We start from the raw sequence: 17,794 nt of genomic DNA on the forward strand, positions 1-17,794 counted from the left end.
CTTTTCTCAAACGCAGAAATAAATTATCAGGTTTAGTCCTCTCCCATGAGGACTGCCATACAAAAACGGCGAAGAGACGATGAAACATTTGAATGTTAAGTCGAGAGCACGAAAGGACCTGCAACAAATAGCACAGTTTTGGAGCCAGATATACACTACATATGTTTGTGCGCGCGAATATAGACAGCCCCTTTCCCGACCATTTCTGTGTACGCCTGGACAGCTCTTGAATTTTCTCCTTCCAAAAGCCATCGCTATCTCGATAGTTCTCAAGAGGAATGCCTAGGTACTTGGAAGGGACATGTGACCAATTTACACTTACTTGAAACAAAGGCGCTGATGTCTAGTTCCCATGCCAAAGGCCCTCACATTTGTCCAGATTAACAACGCTATTGGTTACATTTCAAATCCTGCGAACAACCGACATCGCATGTTCTATGCTGTTGTGATCGCTGCAAAAAATTGCCGCGTCATCGGCATAAGCCAAGACTTTAATTTCACATGCTTCTAGTTCAAAGCCACGAATAGAGCAGTTATTTATTACATTCCGGCAAAGTGGCTCTAGGTACAGAGCGAAAAGTAGAGGCGACGATGGGCAGCCATGCCGCACGGATGCTTTCACGGCAATTTTGTCTGCGAGCTCTCGGTTAACAACCAGATTCGTGGTACAGTTACTATAAGCCATTTTAACCCCTTTTAAAATAACTTAACAAACAAAGACATGTTCGGGGATTTTAAAAAGAATGTCATGACATACACGGTTAAAGGCGTTCTCTAAATCAATCTGCAACATTGCGACTCGCCTAAATTTAGCGTCAAAGCATTCCAGTGTACTTCGAGTGACATGATCGAACATTCGTGAAGATAGTACGCCCTTGAATTGCACACGTCTGGTGGGGGCCAACCAAGATGTTCATAACTGACTGTAAACGTTTGGCTAATACTTTCATAAAAATAATATAAAATAATAATAATAATAATAATAATAATAATAATAATAATAATAATTGGTTTTTTGGGGAAAGGAAATGGCGCAGTATCTGTCTCATATATCTTTGGACACCTGAACCGCGCCGTAAGGGAAGGGATAAAGGAGGGAGTGAAAGAAGAAAGGAAGAATAGGTGCCGTAGTGGAGGGCTCCGGAATAATTTCGACCCCCTGGGGATCTTTAACGTGCACTGACATCGCACAGCACACGGGTGCCTTAGCGTTTTTCCCCCATAAAAACGCAGCCGCCGCGGGTTCGAACCCGGGAACTCCGGATCAGTAGTCGAGCGCCCTAACCACTGAGCCACCGCGGCGGGGCTTCATAAAAATCTTATAATCAACATTACTAAGCGTTATCGGTCGATAACCAGTAACCTGCCTAAGCTTCGCAGCATTGTCAGTTTTTGGTATGAGTACTGTATGCGCACGATAATACGACGGTGGCAAAAAAAAAAACCGTTCTAAATGACTCTTCATAAACGCGTTGTAAAATGAGAGCAGTTTTGCGTTTGAATGCCTTAAAAAATTCCGCTGTTATCCCATCAGGACCTGGCGATATCCCCAATTAAAGCTCATCAATAGCGTATTCCAATTCCGCTGTCCATAAGTCGGCAGACAAGATGTCAGTGTCTTCATTGGTCAGTTGGGGTAATAGATTTTAAAACTCATCCTGAGAGGCCTGTACATCCGCCGATTTGGAAGCGAACAAATCACGGTAATGCTGACGGAAAGCCTCCCTTTTCACCTTCGGATCGTCCGTCAGAGTACCCTTGTTTTCAGTTTCTACGATATTTTTCCTTCTAGCGTATCTTTTTTCTGTCGTCAAATTCCGCCTACTGGACATATCATCTGCCAGCAAGCGATCCGTCCGTGCCCGGATTGCAGCTCCCTGAAACCTGGTCACATTGATAGCCTCAAGCTTGGCTTTAACTTCGCTGATAAGATCAGTGTATAATCCTGGAGCTCTATATTTTTCTAAAATTAATTATTTCAACATCTGTTTTAGGTTCTTTAGTTCCGCTCTTTCAGCATGTTTGATTTCTACGGACTTTCGACAGCCCTCATTTTGACATAAAATTTAAATTCCTACCACTTTTCTGCCCAACTTTTCTCATAACTCAGCCAAACTTTTCCTAACATGTTTTTGGTTTCTAAAAGAAACGTATCGTCCTTTAATAATTTTGCATTGAGTTTCCACAAGTCCAAGCTGAATTTCGCTTGAGGTGTCAGGTTCTTTCCCATGGTGAATATGACACAACAGTGATCGCTAAATGTAACTGGTTCGATGGTGTAGTTATCGCAAATCGCCGCTAGCTCAAGGGAAACGTAAGCTCTATCTGCCCTAGCATGACTACGCCCTTGGAAATGCGCATAACGACATCTCATTTCTCCCTCTGCATACTGGGCTACGTCTTGAAGTGAATACTTTTCAATGTTTTCTGTCAAGAAAACGGCACTTTCGCTTTCGGTGACCGCTGAGCCTTATCGGTCATCTGCACTGAGAACACAATCGAAATCCCCCAAAAGAATGGCAAGTCTATTGCATTCGATCTACGCAAACAGTTCCTGGAAGAACAAAAGACGTTCACGCGGTCTTGTAGGAGCATGCACACAAATAACTCTCAAATTTTCCTTCCCGTACAACAGATCACAGAGCGCAAACCTGCCCCTTGTGCAACACACGACTGCTTGCTTCTCGATACCAAGACAGTTCTTAACAGAACACAGCTCACTGATGTCCCCACTGCATGACTAGCACGCACGTTATAACGCGATTTGAACTGCGCAACCATAGCAACCTAACCACTGAGCCACCGCGGCGGGTGGTGAGGAAGTGGCTGCTACTTCTTTCGCACTCGAAGGCCTCGCAGAGATAACGCTTGCATTTTCGCCAAGTGCCGGTGGTACTGTATCTCATCAAAAATGGTACTGAGAACATTACCGGTTGCAAGTCGAGAGAGTACAACCCTGTAGTACTATGTTACAATCTTAGACATCGGACGACTTCGGACAGTGGGAATAAGCGCTCTTAATTGTGTTCTTATCAGTTGTCATCAGATTTTATTCAGGCGGCGCTGATCCATTATCACCATCATCTGTTATGGTCACTCAAAGGCGACTGACAGAGCGGTGAATCGCTGTGCTCTGGGCACGACATACGTTTCGGTTATCCGTACAGCGAGCGAGAATGCGCTCGTTTGCTTCTCTTTTTCCTTCTCTCTTTTACTCACTAAGCAGTATTAGCCGGCGTGTGTCTCTGGGCGGCCGTCGAGTGAAGCCTCCGGCGCCTCCACCGAACCGAGCGTAGCCGAGCGCGAGAAACGTCCATCGACGAGATTCGAGAAGGCAAATGTGCATCGATAGAGGCTGGAGTCGCTGGAAATTCCGGTGATTGTAGAAGAGGCTAACTACGCCCCCTAGCGAGCGGCGAGTGAGGAGAGAGGGAACCATCGGCTAGTCCGACGCTGCACGCCAAGAAAGGCGAAATGCGCATAATGCAAACCCGTAGCGGTGGCTCAGTTGCTAAGGCTCTCGGGTAGTGAGCCAGAGTACCCGTGTTCGAACACGACCGCGGCGGCCGCGTTTCGATGGAGGTGAAACGGAAAAAGACGCCCGTGTGCTGTGCAATGTCAGTGCACGTTAAAGATCCCAGGTGGTCGAAATTGTTTCCGAGACCTCCACTACGGCACCTCTTCCTTCCTTTCTTCTTTCACTCTCTCCTTTATCCCTTCCCTTACGGGGCGGATCGGGTGTCCACTGAAATATGTGAGACAGTTACTGCGTGAGTTCCTTTCCTGAAAACCATTTTTCCTTTTCATAATGCACCCGCCGCGATGGCTCAGTGGCTATAGGGCGCTCGGCTACTCATCCGGAGTTCCTGGGTTCGAACCCGACCGCGGCGGCTGCGTTTTTATGGAGGCAAAACGATAAGGCGCCCGTGTGCTGTGCGATGTCAGCGCACATTAAAGATCCCCAGGTGGTCCGGAAATTATTCCGGTGCCCTCCACTACGGCCACCTCTTTCTTCTTTCACTCCTTCCTTTATTCCTTCCCTTACGGCGCGGTTCAGGTATCAGCCGATGTGTGACAGATACTGAGCCATTTCCTTTCCCCAAAGAACCAATTATTATTATTATTAATATTATTATTATTATTATTATTATTATTATTTTCATAATGCAACAAATGCGAAAGCATAAAAAATAATTAGCGAGCCATAATGCCAGCGAAAATAAATCAAAATGTAACTGTATCAATATAAAGCAAACAATGACTTGCGAGCCATAAAATCCAGCCAGAGCAAAGCGAAATTAATCGTTGCAGCTTTCAGGCAATGAGATGCGGCGAAAGAGAAAAGCATAAAATGGAAAAGCATCACCCTAAAATCCACCCTGTTTACGCAGTTCATCGCCTCAGACTATCTCTCAGTTTCTCGTTTTTACCCTTTTTTATTAATTCTGCATGTCTTATTCTCACACTTCTGCAGCCTACTGGTTTAGTCTTGGACATTTCTTGCGTCCGTCCGTTGTAAAGGGGCTGGCCAGCACTACGCAGTCTGCATCATCATCCTTGGGATTGTATTCCGTCGAGAGAAGGGAATTATGTCACCAACACGCCCAGCTGTGTGCCTTTGTTTGGTTCGCTAAAAGGTTGAAACAGCTTTCAAAGATTTGACGAAAGGTTTGCGTTGATTCTCAAGTAAAGATACAAGAAGTTTATGCGAACCAATCTCCTGGCGGCAGAAATATTATAGCTGCGCACGCACTCGAGCCAGCCAGAACGAAGAAGCCAGAGCTGAGCCGTGGCACGTTTATGGCTCGAGTGCCCCAAGCTTGCAGGCGAAGAAAGCGACAGTGTGTATTTTTTATTTCTTTATTTTCCTTGTTCTTCAAAACTGTTTCATTTTTATTCTAGTCTTCGTTCGTTTCACTATTTTACATTTCCTCCTCATGCCTCTCTTTTCCTCGCAATCACCTATGTGATTTTCCTTGCATTCACCACCGAACCCTCGCCAATCCCCCGGCGTGGGTATGTGCCATGTTTACAGGGGTAAAGAAGAAGAAGAACTGCTACCGTTGAGAATCCATCACTTTCGGCAACAGCAGCAACAGCGTCCCTCCATCCGACTCTGCAACGCAACCATCCCTTTTCACGAGGTGCGGGCCTTTCTCGCTTTATTCGCAGGCATTTATAAGTGGCGGCAATTTAGGGCCCCCTGCCTTAATTCGTTCTGGTTTCCTGAAACGTAATCCTGATGCAGTCAGTACGATAGACTAACTTGCCTTCGTGACGGGATATATCACCACCTGGTATCTTGCCACACATCTAACCACATATCGTGCGCTGCAGTGCGTTGCCGCGAATAATCTTATCCGCGTGGCGCTGCGCTTTGCTAGATGACGGCTCGCGGAAGGTAGCGCGACAACTTCTGAAGTTTGGGCGCTCGCGTTCCTCCGACGTCCCCTGGCGGATTCTGAACTCAAAGCGCAGGCTAAAAAACGGCTCTCGAGTTTCCGACAAGCCACTGCAGGCTCATTACATGAAATATTATTTCCGTCGTGCTTTACGCCACCTCTTGCGCTATGACATTTCAAAGAAGATCACCGTAATGATTTGGGAGAGCAATTGTTCTTGCACGCTTTCAATATTTCCTGCAGCACATAAGGAACTGCAAAACCACACGCTATATATCAGTTTTTATTTAAAAGTTGTGGTGGCTGCCTTCTTGTTTCGAAGCCAAAATGAATGAGGTGCTTCTCAGAAGGAAGCTTCCGACCACTTCATCCAAAATCAATCAGCGTGTCATATTTCTTGACGCAGTGCAATTGAAACGCCCTTCTTTCTACACCAATGCTGCGGAAACCAAAAGTCCAGCTTAGCCATTTACTCTGAACAGAGAGCACAATTCAATGAACATGTGCACTGTGTCGTTCATTCGGTCAAACCTGTCTAAATTTCATGTCGTGAATTTTCCGCAAGCTTTCCCTCAGTTGGACTTGACGGATCTTTACTTCTTTTTATTTGACCCGCCTGTTTGTATGCATCTAAACCGCTACTGCGGGCATCTTTGAACTTTCGCGCCCAGGTCATCATGCCCAAACCAAGCGCAAGCCACGGACACAGTGGAAAACGCCGGCAATCCACTGGGGCGGAGAATGCCTCCGCGAAGTCTCCGTTGTCGGGCCGCACGCCTTCGCGGATCATCACGACCTCCAAGGCGGCCGACGGCAAGCCTACGGCCTCCAGTACCACTACTGTCGACAAAGCCCGCAAGGAGACAGGCCCGGAAGAGGCTGCTGGCCATAGCCCGGGCGAATCTGCCGCATCACCGACAGCAAGGGCCTCAGCAAGGGGACACGAACGGCGGCACGGTCCCAGCCAGTCAGTCCAGCTGGGCATGGCGCTACCAGATGCGGCAAGTCATCCGGCTTCACCGTCAGCCGCAACTGCGGGTTCACAGCTGAAGGTGGGCTTTTCTTTATTTTATTGTGATATTGCATTAGCAGTCCCGTTCAGTAGGTAACCCGGTGTCCGTCAGTCCAAGTCACGAAAAAGGAGGTGGTCCACCTGCTCAAGGGGCTGTGGACATGACAGGTGGCAATGAAATTAATTCAAATAAAGTCAATACAGTTGCCGCTTTTCTACCGTGGCAATGCGTATCAGCTTATTGCTCGAGTAATTGAGAGCCTCCCGAAGATCCATCTGTGCAAAGATCAGCCTTTCGGGAGCTCAGGAAGAGCAACCTGCAGGTTATCAGAAGCACCACCGGTGGCCGTGTTTGAAACAGCCTCCAGCCAGAGAGCAGTGGCGCATCGCTTAACCGCTGCACCACTGTGCCGGTAGTGGTATGAAGGCTCCCTGCGATCCATGAATCTATGAAAGAGAAGGACTACTTGCACGGGAAGGATGCGCGGGAAGGAATAGCTTCCGCAAGTTTCATTTTTGCACAGGTAGTTTTTCGGGAGGCTGTATATCACGCGATAGCTTTTAAGGCCCCGTTCACCTGAAAATCCGAGGTCGGCGTTGTGAGCGAAGAAAATGACGAGCATGGATCTGGCAGGTAGTGGCCAGAGAGCAACCTAGGAGGCAGGTGGGCCACCTAGGTCACGTGACCTTGAAGCGCTATCAAAACCTGCCCAACGAATAGTGAGCAAACTGCCCGCCTTGGAAGGCGGTAGTTAAATTAATAATTGGCCGCTGGGTCGCACAAGGCCCACCGCTGGGAGCCCCTAGCATCGCTGGGCAGTGGCTCCTGGCTTTACTGCTGCACCACTGAAAGTAGTAGTAGTAAGTGGTTTTTATTAAAATAATAACAAAAAGGAAGGAAAAGATTTTAGCTAGCCCCGACATCTGCCATCGGTACTGAAGCACCTGAGCTGGGGCAGCAGAAATAAAGGACTGCAGGCAGAATGGAGAAATGAAATGAAAGAGGTGAGGGGACAGGAAAAGAGGATAGGGAGAGAGATAATATACACAAACTATTTACACAATAAGAAATATATCCAGGTTGTGCACGTGATTAGTTCATGATGGGGCAATAAAAACGCGCGCACAGCACTGTGTTGACTACAACTGGAGTGGGGCGTCCAGTTGTTAATCGTACAAGGTAGAACTCGCGGAGCTTTCGGTCACTGCGTGTAACTACCTGGCGGAGAACAGACGGGACGTCAAGCCCGTCTGTTTGAGGAATGCACACAGGCTCACCAAAGTTCGCTCACGGGTGCGCGCACTGCCCTGCGGCCACAATAGCGGATTGAGGGAGTCTGGTAGTATGCCCAGCGCCTTATAGGCCCCGCAAGCATATTGCGACGAGCATCGGCGAACGCGGCACAGTGAAGGAGCAGGTGCTCTAGTGTTTTCACTGCACCGCATCCGTCACACACATCACTCGTCGCGATTCCGTGACGCTCCCGTCGTTCCCCGGGCCACACGCAGCCAATGCGCGCGCGGAGGATCATTGTACGTTGCGACCGCGTAAGTGCGCGACAGCCGGTGATGCTGTAGATGCGCTCACCTCTTGCGATGCGTGGGTCGGGGTTCTGCTTTCGGAGATAGTCCTGGATGACCGCACGCAAGTCCTCCAGCGCTGGGGGCAGATCGCTGGGAGGTAGTTGATGTGCGGCGGTCGCGAGGTCGTCAGCTTCCTCGTTGCCGGCAATGCCGCAGTGGCCAAGCACCCACTGTACACGCACGACGCATCCTCTATGCGCGAGGCACTCGATGCGCGAGCTACCACTGAAAATGGAAAATTTGTTTTTTGCGGAAAGTAAAAGGCGCAATAATTGTCTAACATTTCGGTGCACACCCAAACCGCACCGTAAGCGAAGTAAGGATAAGAGTAAAAAGAACCGCGACGGGAACAGGACGTAGGAAGAGAAGTGGACAGGATGAGCAGTTCTGTTCCTGTCGTGGTTCTTTTTGCCCTTGAACATATCGGATAAACCAGCCCATAACTTCGCTGTGCGGAAGGAAGGAAAGTGAGAATGCACTAAAAGAAAGAGAAAGAGGTGTCATCGTGGAAAATTGGTTTTGGGGGAAAGGAAACGGCGCAGTAATTGTTTAACATCTCGGCGTACGCCTGAACCTCACCGTAAGGGAAGGGATAAAGGAGGGAGTGAACGAAGAAAGGACGGAAGCTTAGGTGCCGTAGTGGAAGGCTCCGGAATAATTTCGACCACCTGAGGATCCTTAACGTGCACTGACACTGCACACGGGCGCCTTTGCGTTTCGCCTTCGTCAAACGCAGCCGCCGCGGTCGGTTTCGAACCCGGGTACTCCGGATCAGTATCCGAGTACTCTAACCACAGAGCCACAGCGGCGGGTCATGTGTCGTAGTGGAGGACTCCTGAATAATTTCGACCACGTCGGGATCTTTAACGTGCACTGATATCGCACAGCACACAGGCACCTTTGCGTTTCGCCTCCATCTAAACGCCGCCGCCGCGGCCAGGAGGGGTATGGGGACACCCAGGGATCTATGTAGGTAAAGTAGAGAATGACCTGCTGCATATATGAGAATTAACCCACTATGCTATCGCGCCACAGCCTGAAGGCGGAGCTTAAATTTATCCTCCATTTTTTTTGCACTTGGTCCTGCTGTTGTCGAAGTCTTTGTCTTCTTAGGAACATTAATCTTTGCTAAATCATTCTTCGTGCTGCGTCTCCCTCGTCTTCCCTACTCTAGTGGAAGGGGAGGGGAGAGAGATGCAGTAGGAGTAGGGTTCGGTTGACAGGTGGCAGATGAAGAGAGATGCCCCTAAGCACCACCTGGCAGGTGGAGGCTTCACACCAACACCGCTGACGCAGCCGGACGGCTTCCGCCTTCATGGCCCTCCTAACGGTATCGCGCCAAAAGCCGGTCGTCCTGCCTTACGTACAGCGTTTGTAAAAAATATAGAGCCCAATGGGTTTGCATTCTGAGTCCTGAGCGAGGCTCTCTAGCTCACTCGGCAGTCCTAAATTGTACGCATTGTTTTGAACGAGAAATACTGCCTCTTTCGACAGACTTCGATTGCCGACGATGCAAAACGGGCCACAATGTATGGCCCCGAAGCAAACGCGGTGGGCTGTGTATGTCTGACAAAGACTGTACTTGCATCGTTTTCTGCATCGGTTGCACAACATGGCTAACCGGTATCGCTTTGGAACGGCCATGTCTGCCGCCATGAACATGTCCATGGAGTTTATGCGGAGCGGAGCGCAAGCGACCAGATGCTTTACAAAGTGCAAAGCGCTGCGACATTGAACACAAATAAGGTTTTGTTCCGTGTAGCACACAAGCAGCTGTATAATTAAGGGACGATTACTTTGGCGATTACTATGTCGGTCTAACCGGCGTCTGCCTGGATGTCCGATTAATTGAAGAAAAAAATATTTTCTGTCGACAGGTTTCTCTCATTTACCTAAACGCTCTGCAATTGAAAATGTTACCCGCTTTTCCGCGCAACTGTGGTGCTTGGTAAGAGACGCGACCAGCCCACGAGGGAAGTAATAACAGATTTCTCGTAGTCAACGGCAGTGGTAGCCGCGTGATCGATCCTTCTATTTCTCTGACAACAAAAAGAGCGTCCGTACCTTGCAGCAGCGGTCAGTTAGCCTCTCTATGCTGCAAGCATTCATGGTTTTTGTCGGATTTTTTTTTGCTCTAACATGTATGACACACCTGTTTCGTACCAGGATTTTTGAATGTTTGCTTATGTCATTTCATGCTTTGTGTCTGCCGCTTTCGCTATGATGAAACTAGTTCGACAAGGTAAGTTCTTCGGTGAGTTGGTGACGATATTCCACGACTACAGTGCTACGAATGGGACATAGCAAAAGCAAACATGCAAGGACACAACACAGCGCTGTGTTGTGTCCCTGCGTGTTTCCTTCTCCTATGTATGTCCCGTTCGTCGCGCTGTAGTCATGGAAGAAACTAGTCGTAAGTCAGCCTCGTGTGTGCATTTCGTTCTTTTAGGCCTTGTTTCTTTGCGCTGATTTCTGACTATGAAGCCACTCCATTTCCTCCAGTTAAGCGTCCTTTCACATTCAATGCTGTTGCCTTTAAGAGCCAAGGTTTGTTGTCCGTAACGACAGATTATGAACCTGCCACTCAGGTGAAGCAGTGCCTTCAATAGCGATTTAAATGTGTCACCAAATACCGAAAGCTCTTAGTTCTTAACGCACATTTGTTCAGGCGACAAGTCCGAAAACCAGTGGAAAGCACGGACATGGAGAAAAGCGTCACTACCAGCATCGGCACTCGACCAAGCCAGAACCCACCGCGAAGTCCCCGCCTGTCGCTACTTCTCCAAGGTCCACCACAGGCACCCGCAAGGCCCTTTCAGCCGCAGATGCAACCGCAAAGCCCCATCCGAGTGATACTTCTCTGATGCCGAAGGCAGGCGTCAAAGTCCCCGGTGGCGCATCTGCCATTCCGAACGTACGCTCCGCAACGTCTCGAGGCCTTTCGACCTCCAGCGGTGCTGAAAGGTTCTCCCCAGATAGCACGGCACTGAAGCCCATCGCAGGCGATGAAATGCTCGAAGGAATTTCGCCCATTACCTCGGCAGCGATGTCCCCACTGGGATCTCCTCGCACTGCAGCCTTCGAGGGCCCATCGGCCCCCAGTGCTTTTCCGAGGTTCCCTCCAGATATCATGGATATAATGCATATGGCAGGCACCGAAGCGCCAGAGAGCCCTTTGCCCGTTATATCGGTCGTGGTGTCCCCAGCTGGTGGCTCGTCTCCAATCCCCACCGTAACCCCCAAGGGTGCCGCAGTGTCCCGTCCAGGTGGCAAGTCCCTTGTGGCCAAGGCAGACCCTGAAGCACCGGACGGCCTTTCACCTATTACCTCAACCGCAGTGTCCCCACTCGCGTCTCCAATGTCCACCATAGCCAGCGAGGGCATTCTTTACCCGAATACTTCTGTGAATGGCGACAAGCCTATAACACTCCCTGAACCCACTGAGCCGCACGAAGGCATGCCGCCCATTACCTCCGCAGCAGTGTCTCCGCTCCGTGGCGCGCCTCCGATCCCCACCGTAGTCGGCAAGAGCATTTCGGGCTGTAACGCTGCCGCAGAGTTCTCTGCCGGTGGCGAATCTGTTTTACCCACGACAGGAATGGATGCAGATGATGGTTTTTCTCCAGTTACCTCGGCCGCGGTATCCCCAAGCGGTGGCGTATCCCCAGTTCCCGCCGTAGCCTCCGAGGTCCCTCCGACCACCGACACTGCCGCTGGCGTTCAGGAGCAAACGAGTGCAGTGGATGCCACTGACCAACACGAGTATGATGAATCGCTGGGTGCAGAAGCGCCCTCTCCACGGACCCCAGCTGGACAACACATGCACAAACAGCGCACATCCAGCGGACCTTCTGCACAACGAGCGACAGCCAGAAGCCGCACAAGGGTCGGTGTAGATTCTGCGCCGACAGTCGTCCCTGCTGACGAGCCGGATAAGGTAACCCATTTCGCTTAATCAGAAATGATTACCTTTGTTTTATTTTATGTAATTATCTGTGAAACACACTGAATTAGCTACACAATTATGGTGACAATATGGTAGCCGGTGCCAAATCTACGCTCAAGTGTCCATGTACCAAGTGTGGATATTTCACTCCACAATTCGGATCGAGTTCGTAGTTGGGCGCATATAGTTGTAATCGTCATAAATAAGCACAATTTACTCAAGGATTTCTTCAGTTTCCAGATGCAGAAAAAAGTATTAAATGCCTGTTATGGCGTACAGACACCATAGTTTTGGCTGCATCATTTTTTTTCGTTGTAAGGATACGCGGCGCGTTAGTGTATATATGTATTACGCATTAGTGTATATAGTGTATATATTAGTGTATATTCGCATACGAGCGCTCAATAATTTTCAACTTTTCGTCATTCGCTTTCAGTTCGTTTAAATAGCCGAACAATGGCCATGACGTCAAAGTTTAGTATAGGTTATGTGAGGCATGAAAAAACTCGTATAATCGCTGCTTCATCGTTTAAGTTCAGTACAGGGCTGATGCCAACCTGCCTCGAGAACTGGAATGTGAGCGAATTATACCTAGCCATTACGCCTTCTGTGACCTATACTAAGCTCCGTTGTTGCAGCCATCGTTCGGCTGTTGAAACCGAAACAATATGAGATAAAATTTGGAGTATCTTCATCTTCAAGCATCATAGCAAATAAGAAGACACGCAACCAAAATTTGGTGTCTATACTTCTTCATTATATTCAAGGAAAAGATAGTTTAGGAAACGGTAGACTATTAACAATCACTCCACTCGAAAGGAGCCATGCAGGCGCTACTCTAGGCCTGGTGTTAACGCTAGGCGCCGTTACGCAGAAAATCCGGGTTCGGCGTTGTCGGCTATGCGAGTGAACTATATGCAGCATGACTCCGGCAGGTGGTGCCTAGAGAGCAACCTACGTAACAGGTGGGCCACCTAAGTCACGTGACCTTGCGGTGTCATCACAACCTGACCACCTGATAGTGAGCAAAATGCCAATCGTGGCAGGTGGCAGATAAATTAATGATTTGTCGCTCGGGAAGAGCAGCCTGGGCCGCACAAGGCCCACCGCTTGGAGCACCTGCAGCCATCGCAGGGCAGTGGCGCATAACTTAACCCCTGCACCACTGCACCAGGAGGGGTACGAGGAGTCCCAGGGATCTAGGAATGCAGAGAATGACGTTCCGCATATATGGTAATCAACCCGTTACGCTATCGCGTCATACCCTTAAGGCGGAGCTTAAGTGTCACCTCCAAATTTTTACCTCGTTATTTGTTCATGTTCTCGTAACTGCGTGAAGCCGCCAGTATATTTTTTGGTTGTTGCTCTCTCGTTTAAGGCTGCCTCCGTACCAGAGTGCTCGTATTTAGGTGCCAGAAGGCTTAGTTGTAAGCCCTCAACCAGTCGTTGCGAGCCAGTTGTATTTTCCACGCGTGCATCGCTGGCGTCGTTGAATTCCCATTCCCAGGACGAAAACCGTTCCCCCGACTCCGGTGCCAAGGGGATAGCCTCGCCGGCCTCCGGGAAGCTGAAGGGAATGATTGCGGACGTGTTCGACTCATTCACCGGTCTCGAGAAAATTGTGAGTAGGGTGGACTATACTCACCATTGCGATGGAGAAGAGTCGCGAAGAGCTCACATTTGAACGCGCAATAACGTACGCATGAAGGCTAGCAGTGGACACTTACGCGTGTTTGCAGTCGCTCAAGAACAACAGCGAGTGAGAGCGAGCAGAGTGACGTCACAGCCGTCCCGGGAGCAATATAGCTCACGGCGGTGCAGCCGCTGCCTGCCTATGCGAAAGTTTTGGCTAGCATTGAGAATGACTAGAGCACGCAGGGTGACGTCATCGCGGACGAATGATATAGCTTCCAGCTGGCCAGGCCATATCCTCCACACGGTCAGCGAAAATATCCGCCCCAAAGCAACTGTGAGCTTTAGTTATTTACCTGGAAAAAAGTAAGGGCCCCGGAACAATTTCTGAAAGCGCTGTAAATTTCATGCTGCGCACGAGTCTCAGAGGATACGCTTTTACCCCGGTTTCAGTACACGCTAAAAAAAAAAAAACTCTACAGAATGCTTATTCGAAATGACGAACTAACCGCTGGAGCATATCTTTACTGGCACTACTTGTCCAATATGCACGAAATATTTTTCCACCCCGTGTACTTAATACATGGACACGGCGTTTACTCACGACTTTTGCAAAGACAGGTATGCATCGTTTCTTTCGAGAGCGCAGTAGTTTCCTGAAACTATACAAAAAAGAACTTTTCCAGTGTTGCTGCACTCCCCTTTAACAGTGTTTTTTTTTTCTGGACTTAGGCGAAAACTCCGAGTCCGGACCGCGAGTCCTTTCCGGAAAAGAAAAAGCTTAACCTCAGCCAAGTTGAAGTCACCGTCGCGTGCCTCGGAGTCTGCGCCATCTTCTCCTTCGCATACTTCCTTGTACTCGTCCCAAGGTTGCATGGGAACTACTACAAATTGTGCAGCACTGCAGATTGCCACCGTCATGCGGCGCTTCTCACCGCGCGCATCAACTGGACATTGGATCCCTGCGAAGACTACGAGGCATTTGTCTGCTCCGCGTGGGATCCCTCCAAAAATCACCGCGACGTGGCTTCTTCCGCCTTGGACGACCTCCGGTTCACATGGTACGACCGCTTCTCGGACACACTGGTCAAGGGTTCGCTCAAGTTCTCTGCCGGACGCAAGCCGCTGGCCATGTACGAGATGTGCCAGAATAACTACCCTTACAACCAGTCGCAGGTGGCGTTGATCCACAGCACCCTGCATCAGATTGGGTTAAGCTGGCCCGGACTACCCCATGACCTGCAGCCGCCGCTTGGCTTGCTCGTGGCCCTCAGTTACCAATGGCAGTGGCCAATATGGATCACTGTAAACATGCTGCAGCCAACACCCTCTGGAAGGCGGCGCTTATTGATCAGGAAAAGCCAGAGCCTGCCCATTATGTGGAATCACCACCGGTCAATCTCCCGTCACTACTTCGACTACTGGAACCAGTTCCTCGTCTTACTCTACCCAAACAGCGCCACTCGACCATCGGTAGACGAAAAGGTCGTCAACGAGATCCGCGCCATGGAATCAGACGTGATAACAACGCTGCTTTCCGCGGCCAAGTCTTCGGCACCACGGCCTGCGTCGTTCTCCTTCAACGAGATCGGTGATCACGTGGTCAATGTTTCTGCCACCGAATGGGCCGACAGTTTCCAGTATGGTGTGCTGCTCCGGCCGAACCTCACCATGGAGGACAAGATTCTTTCTAACGACGCCTCCTTCCTGGAGGCAGTCGCCATGCTGATAGCGAAGTACGGAAAGCAGAAGCTGAACAGACATGTATCGTGGCTCATTGTGCAGTACTTTGGTATTTGCACCGACTACTCCCTCCTCGTGAGTTACACTGGCAGCAAGGAGAGAGCCGCATGGTATCTTCCGGTCTACTGCGCTATCCATGTGGAAAGCTCGTTCAAGGTCCTCATTTCCACTCTAGCTTATGTCGCCCGCTTCTCGGCGCGAGACCGAGACACCATCGACAGTGGTTTCGATAGCCTTGTCCTGGCGGCCGTAGAGCGGGTCAACAGCTCGAGTTGGATGGGCGAAGATATCAAATCGCACGCGAGTCGGAAACTCTCATCCTTGAAGAACGCTCTCTGGCCCGCGGAGTCGCTACTCAGTGACGACGTGCTGCAAAGTCTTTTCGCAGGCTTTCCGCTGGAGGAGCCGTCGTACGCTCACTACTGGATCAAGACGCGCGAGGCCGCAGCCCGGGTTAATAGGACTCCCGAATACGACGCGGCTTTGATGCTGCCGGGCAACAACTATCCGTACTACGCCGGCTACGAGGACTTCACCAACTCCGTGGAGCTGGCGATGGGCGCTGCCACCGCGCCGGCATTCTACAGCAACGGTACCAGGGCCATGCTTTACGGTGGCCTCTTCTTCCTGATGGCCATGCAAATTGTCAAGGCTGTAGACAACATAGGCATCAGGTTGGCGTACAACGGTACCTCGTTCGAAGAGACCATGCTTTCCCCGGCTGCGATGCAAGAGTTTAGCACCAGGGCCGAATGCCAGCACGGCGCGAACAACGAGAGCGTCTTTCCTGAGGTACCAGCCGTCGAGGTAGCCTACGCTGCGCTCAAGGACTCGCACCTGGGGGGTGAGGACGAGCCCCTGTCACTTGGAGAACACCTGCCGGAGGACAGAGTCTTTTTCATGACGCTCTGCTACCTGACATGTGCCCGTCCGGGTTACGAGAGCCTCATCGCGGCGGATTGCAACAAGATCGTTCGGAATTCGGAAACTTTCGCCCGTGTTTACAGCTGTCCGAAAGGATCCAAGATGAACCCCGAAACGAAATGTTCGTTTTTTCCTTGATCTGTCCTGATATGAAATTTGCCGTGGACCATCTCACTTGGTGGAACGCGTCACTACGTGCAACCTACATTTTGTGTTCCTCGAGTGAAATCCAAGATTAACCTGCGTGATAATGACTCATTAGTGCGTCTTATTTGCGCTGTAGATGTAGAGAATGCTGCCGATGGACGTGAGCGTTCTGTGCAGCACTCTTTTCAGAGGCCCCTTTACTTATAACTTTTGCGCAGGCTTCTCAGATTATTTTTGTTCACATTACGCAACGGCAAGTTATATGTTCTGTATATATGTTCTTGGCATGATTTTGTCACTAATCGTTTTTGGCGCATGCGTTTGTCATCCATTGGAGCGAACATGAAACTAAGCCACAATCTTTGCTAGTGTGTTCGAAAATATGAGACAGTGTTTGGCACAACATTGCCTATTGACATTATGCGAAACATTTCTCTCCGCGGACGGGTGCAGTACTCAAAGGCGGCTTCGCACGACTGTTGGCCAGCTGCGTTTTCATGAAGCTATAGCTGTGGGTCATTGCTCATGTATATTGTCGCCTTTTAGGGCTGCAACGTGTCTTAACCCACGTTTAAACGTGTCTGAACTTACGTTCATTTGCTCACTGGATGGCATGCAGCTATGGTGAGTTCTACAGCGTTGTTTGTTTTGCGTTTTGCGACTAGCACGGTTATGTGGACCATGCTTCGTGGCTTGTGCCGTTGTGTCGCATTTGTTGTGCCATTGTGCCAGGAAAGTCCGGGAACCTAATGCTTGTCATGTGTGCATCCTGGCTTCAGAAGTACTTTACCAAACGGCAGCAGTGAAAACAGGGAGAATGTTATGAACTCGTTAACGTAGGAGTTTGCATTAAAATTAGGTCCCCTATCTTGTCCAGCTCTTGACGTATTTGTGGTCCGGTCACTAAGTCTCTCTAGCTTTCACTCGCTGCTACCCCTTAGGGGTATGCACGTTACCCACAGTGTTTCATTTCGAGGGATAGCAACGAGCCTACGAAACAGGAAAGAGTACTGTGTACCTGCATATAATTACTTTGACACAAACAGCGAGTTCGACGGACTCTTTTGGCTGCCAGTGTAAATAAAGTGCGAGTCTTGGCCGATACTAAATAAGCCCAACATTTCATTTTATTCGCCTGCCAAGTGTGTGACATCAGTGCAATTGATATGCGATCACGAGAACCAGAAGGTTGTAGCTACTGGAAAACTGCTTACAATAAGTGTAAAATTCGCACAGAATGATTTATGCTATTTAGAATTCTCAATGATCGAGGGCTATAAATGGCAAACTTTACCTTAAAAAGCAAAAGTTTCTGTTCATGGAAACGACAAAACAGGACGCCCTGAGGCCAGATAAGAAACACATGAGAGTGTATATAAGAATAGCGAATCTTGCAAAAAGCAT

General features: G+C 49.6%; 1 protein-coding gene across 1 annotated transcript in view; it reads left to right on the top strand.

Annotated features, from left to right (window-relative positions):
- Positions 1 to 17,540, top strand: part of LOC144132722 (uncharacterized) — a 28,342-nt gene extending 10,802 nt beyond the window's left edge. The window contains exons 3-7 of the mRNA XM_077665330.1: positions 5,036 to 5,144; positions 6,074 to 6,454; positions 10,667 to 11,935; positions 13,452 to 13,565; positions 14,309 to 17,540. Coding sequence (XP_077521456.1) covers positions 5,036 to 5,144; positions 6,074 to 6,454; positions 10,667 to 11,935; positions 13,452 to 13,565; positions 14,309 to 16,381 — 3,946 coding nt within the window. The 3' untranslated portion in view covers positions 16,382 to 17,540. The remainder of the gene's footprint in view (positions 1 to 5,035; positions 5,145 to 6,073; positions 6,455 to 10,666; positions 11,936 to 13,451; positions 13,566 to 14,308) is intronic.
- The last annotated feature ends 254 nt before the right edge of the window (positions 17,541 to 17,794 follow it).

This window comes from Amblyomma americanum, chromosome 5, assembly GCF_052857255.1.
Source record: "Amblyomma americanum isolate KBUSLIRL-KWMA chromosome 5, ASM5285725v1, whole genome shotgun sequence".
NCBI classification, from domain to species: Eukaryota; Metazoa; Arthropoda; class Arachnida; order Ixodida; family Ixodidae; genus Amblyomma; species Amblyomma americanum.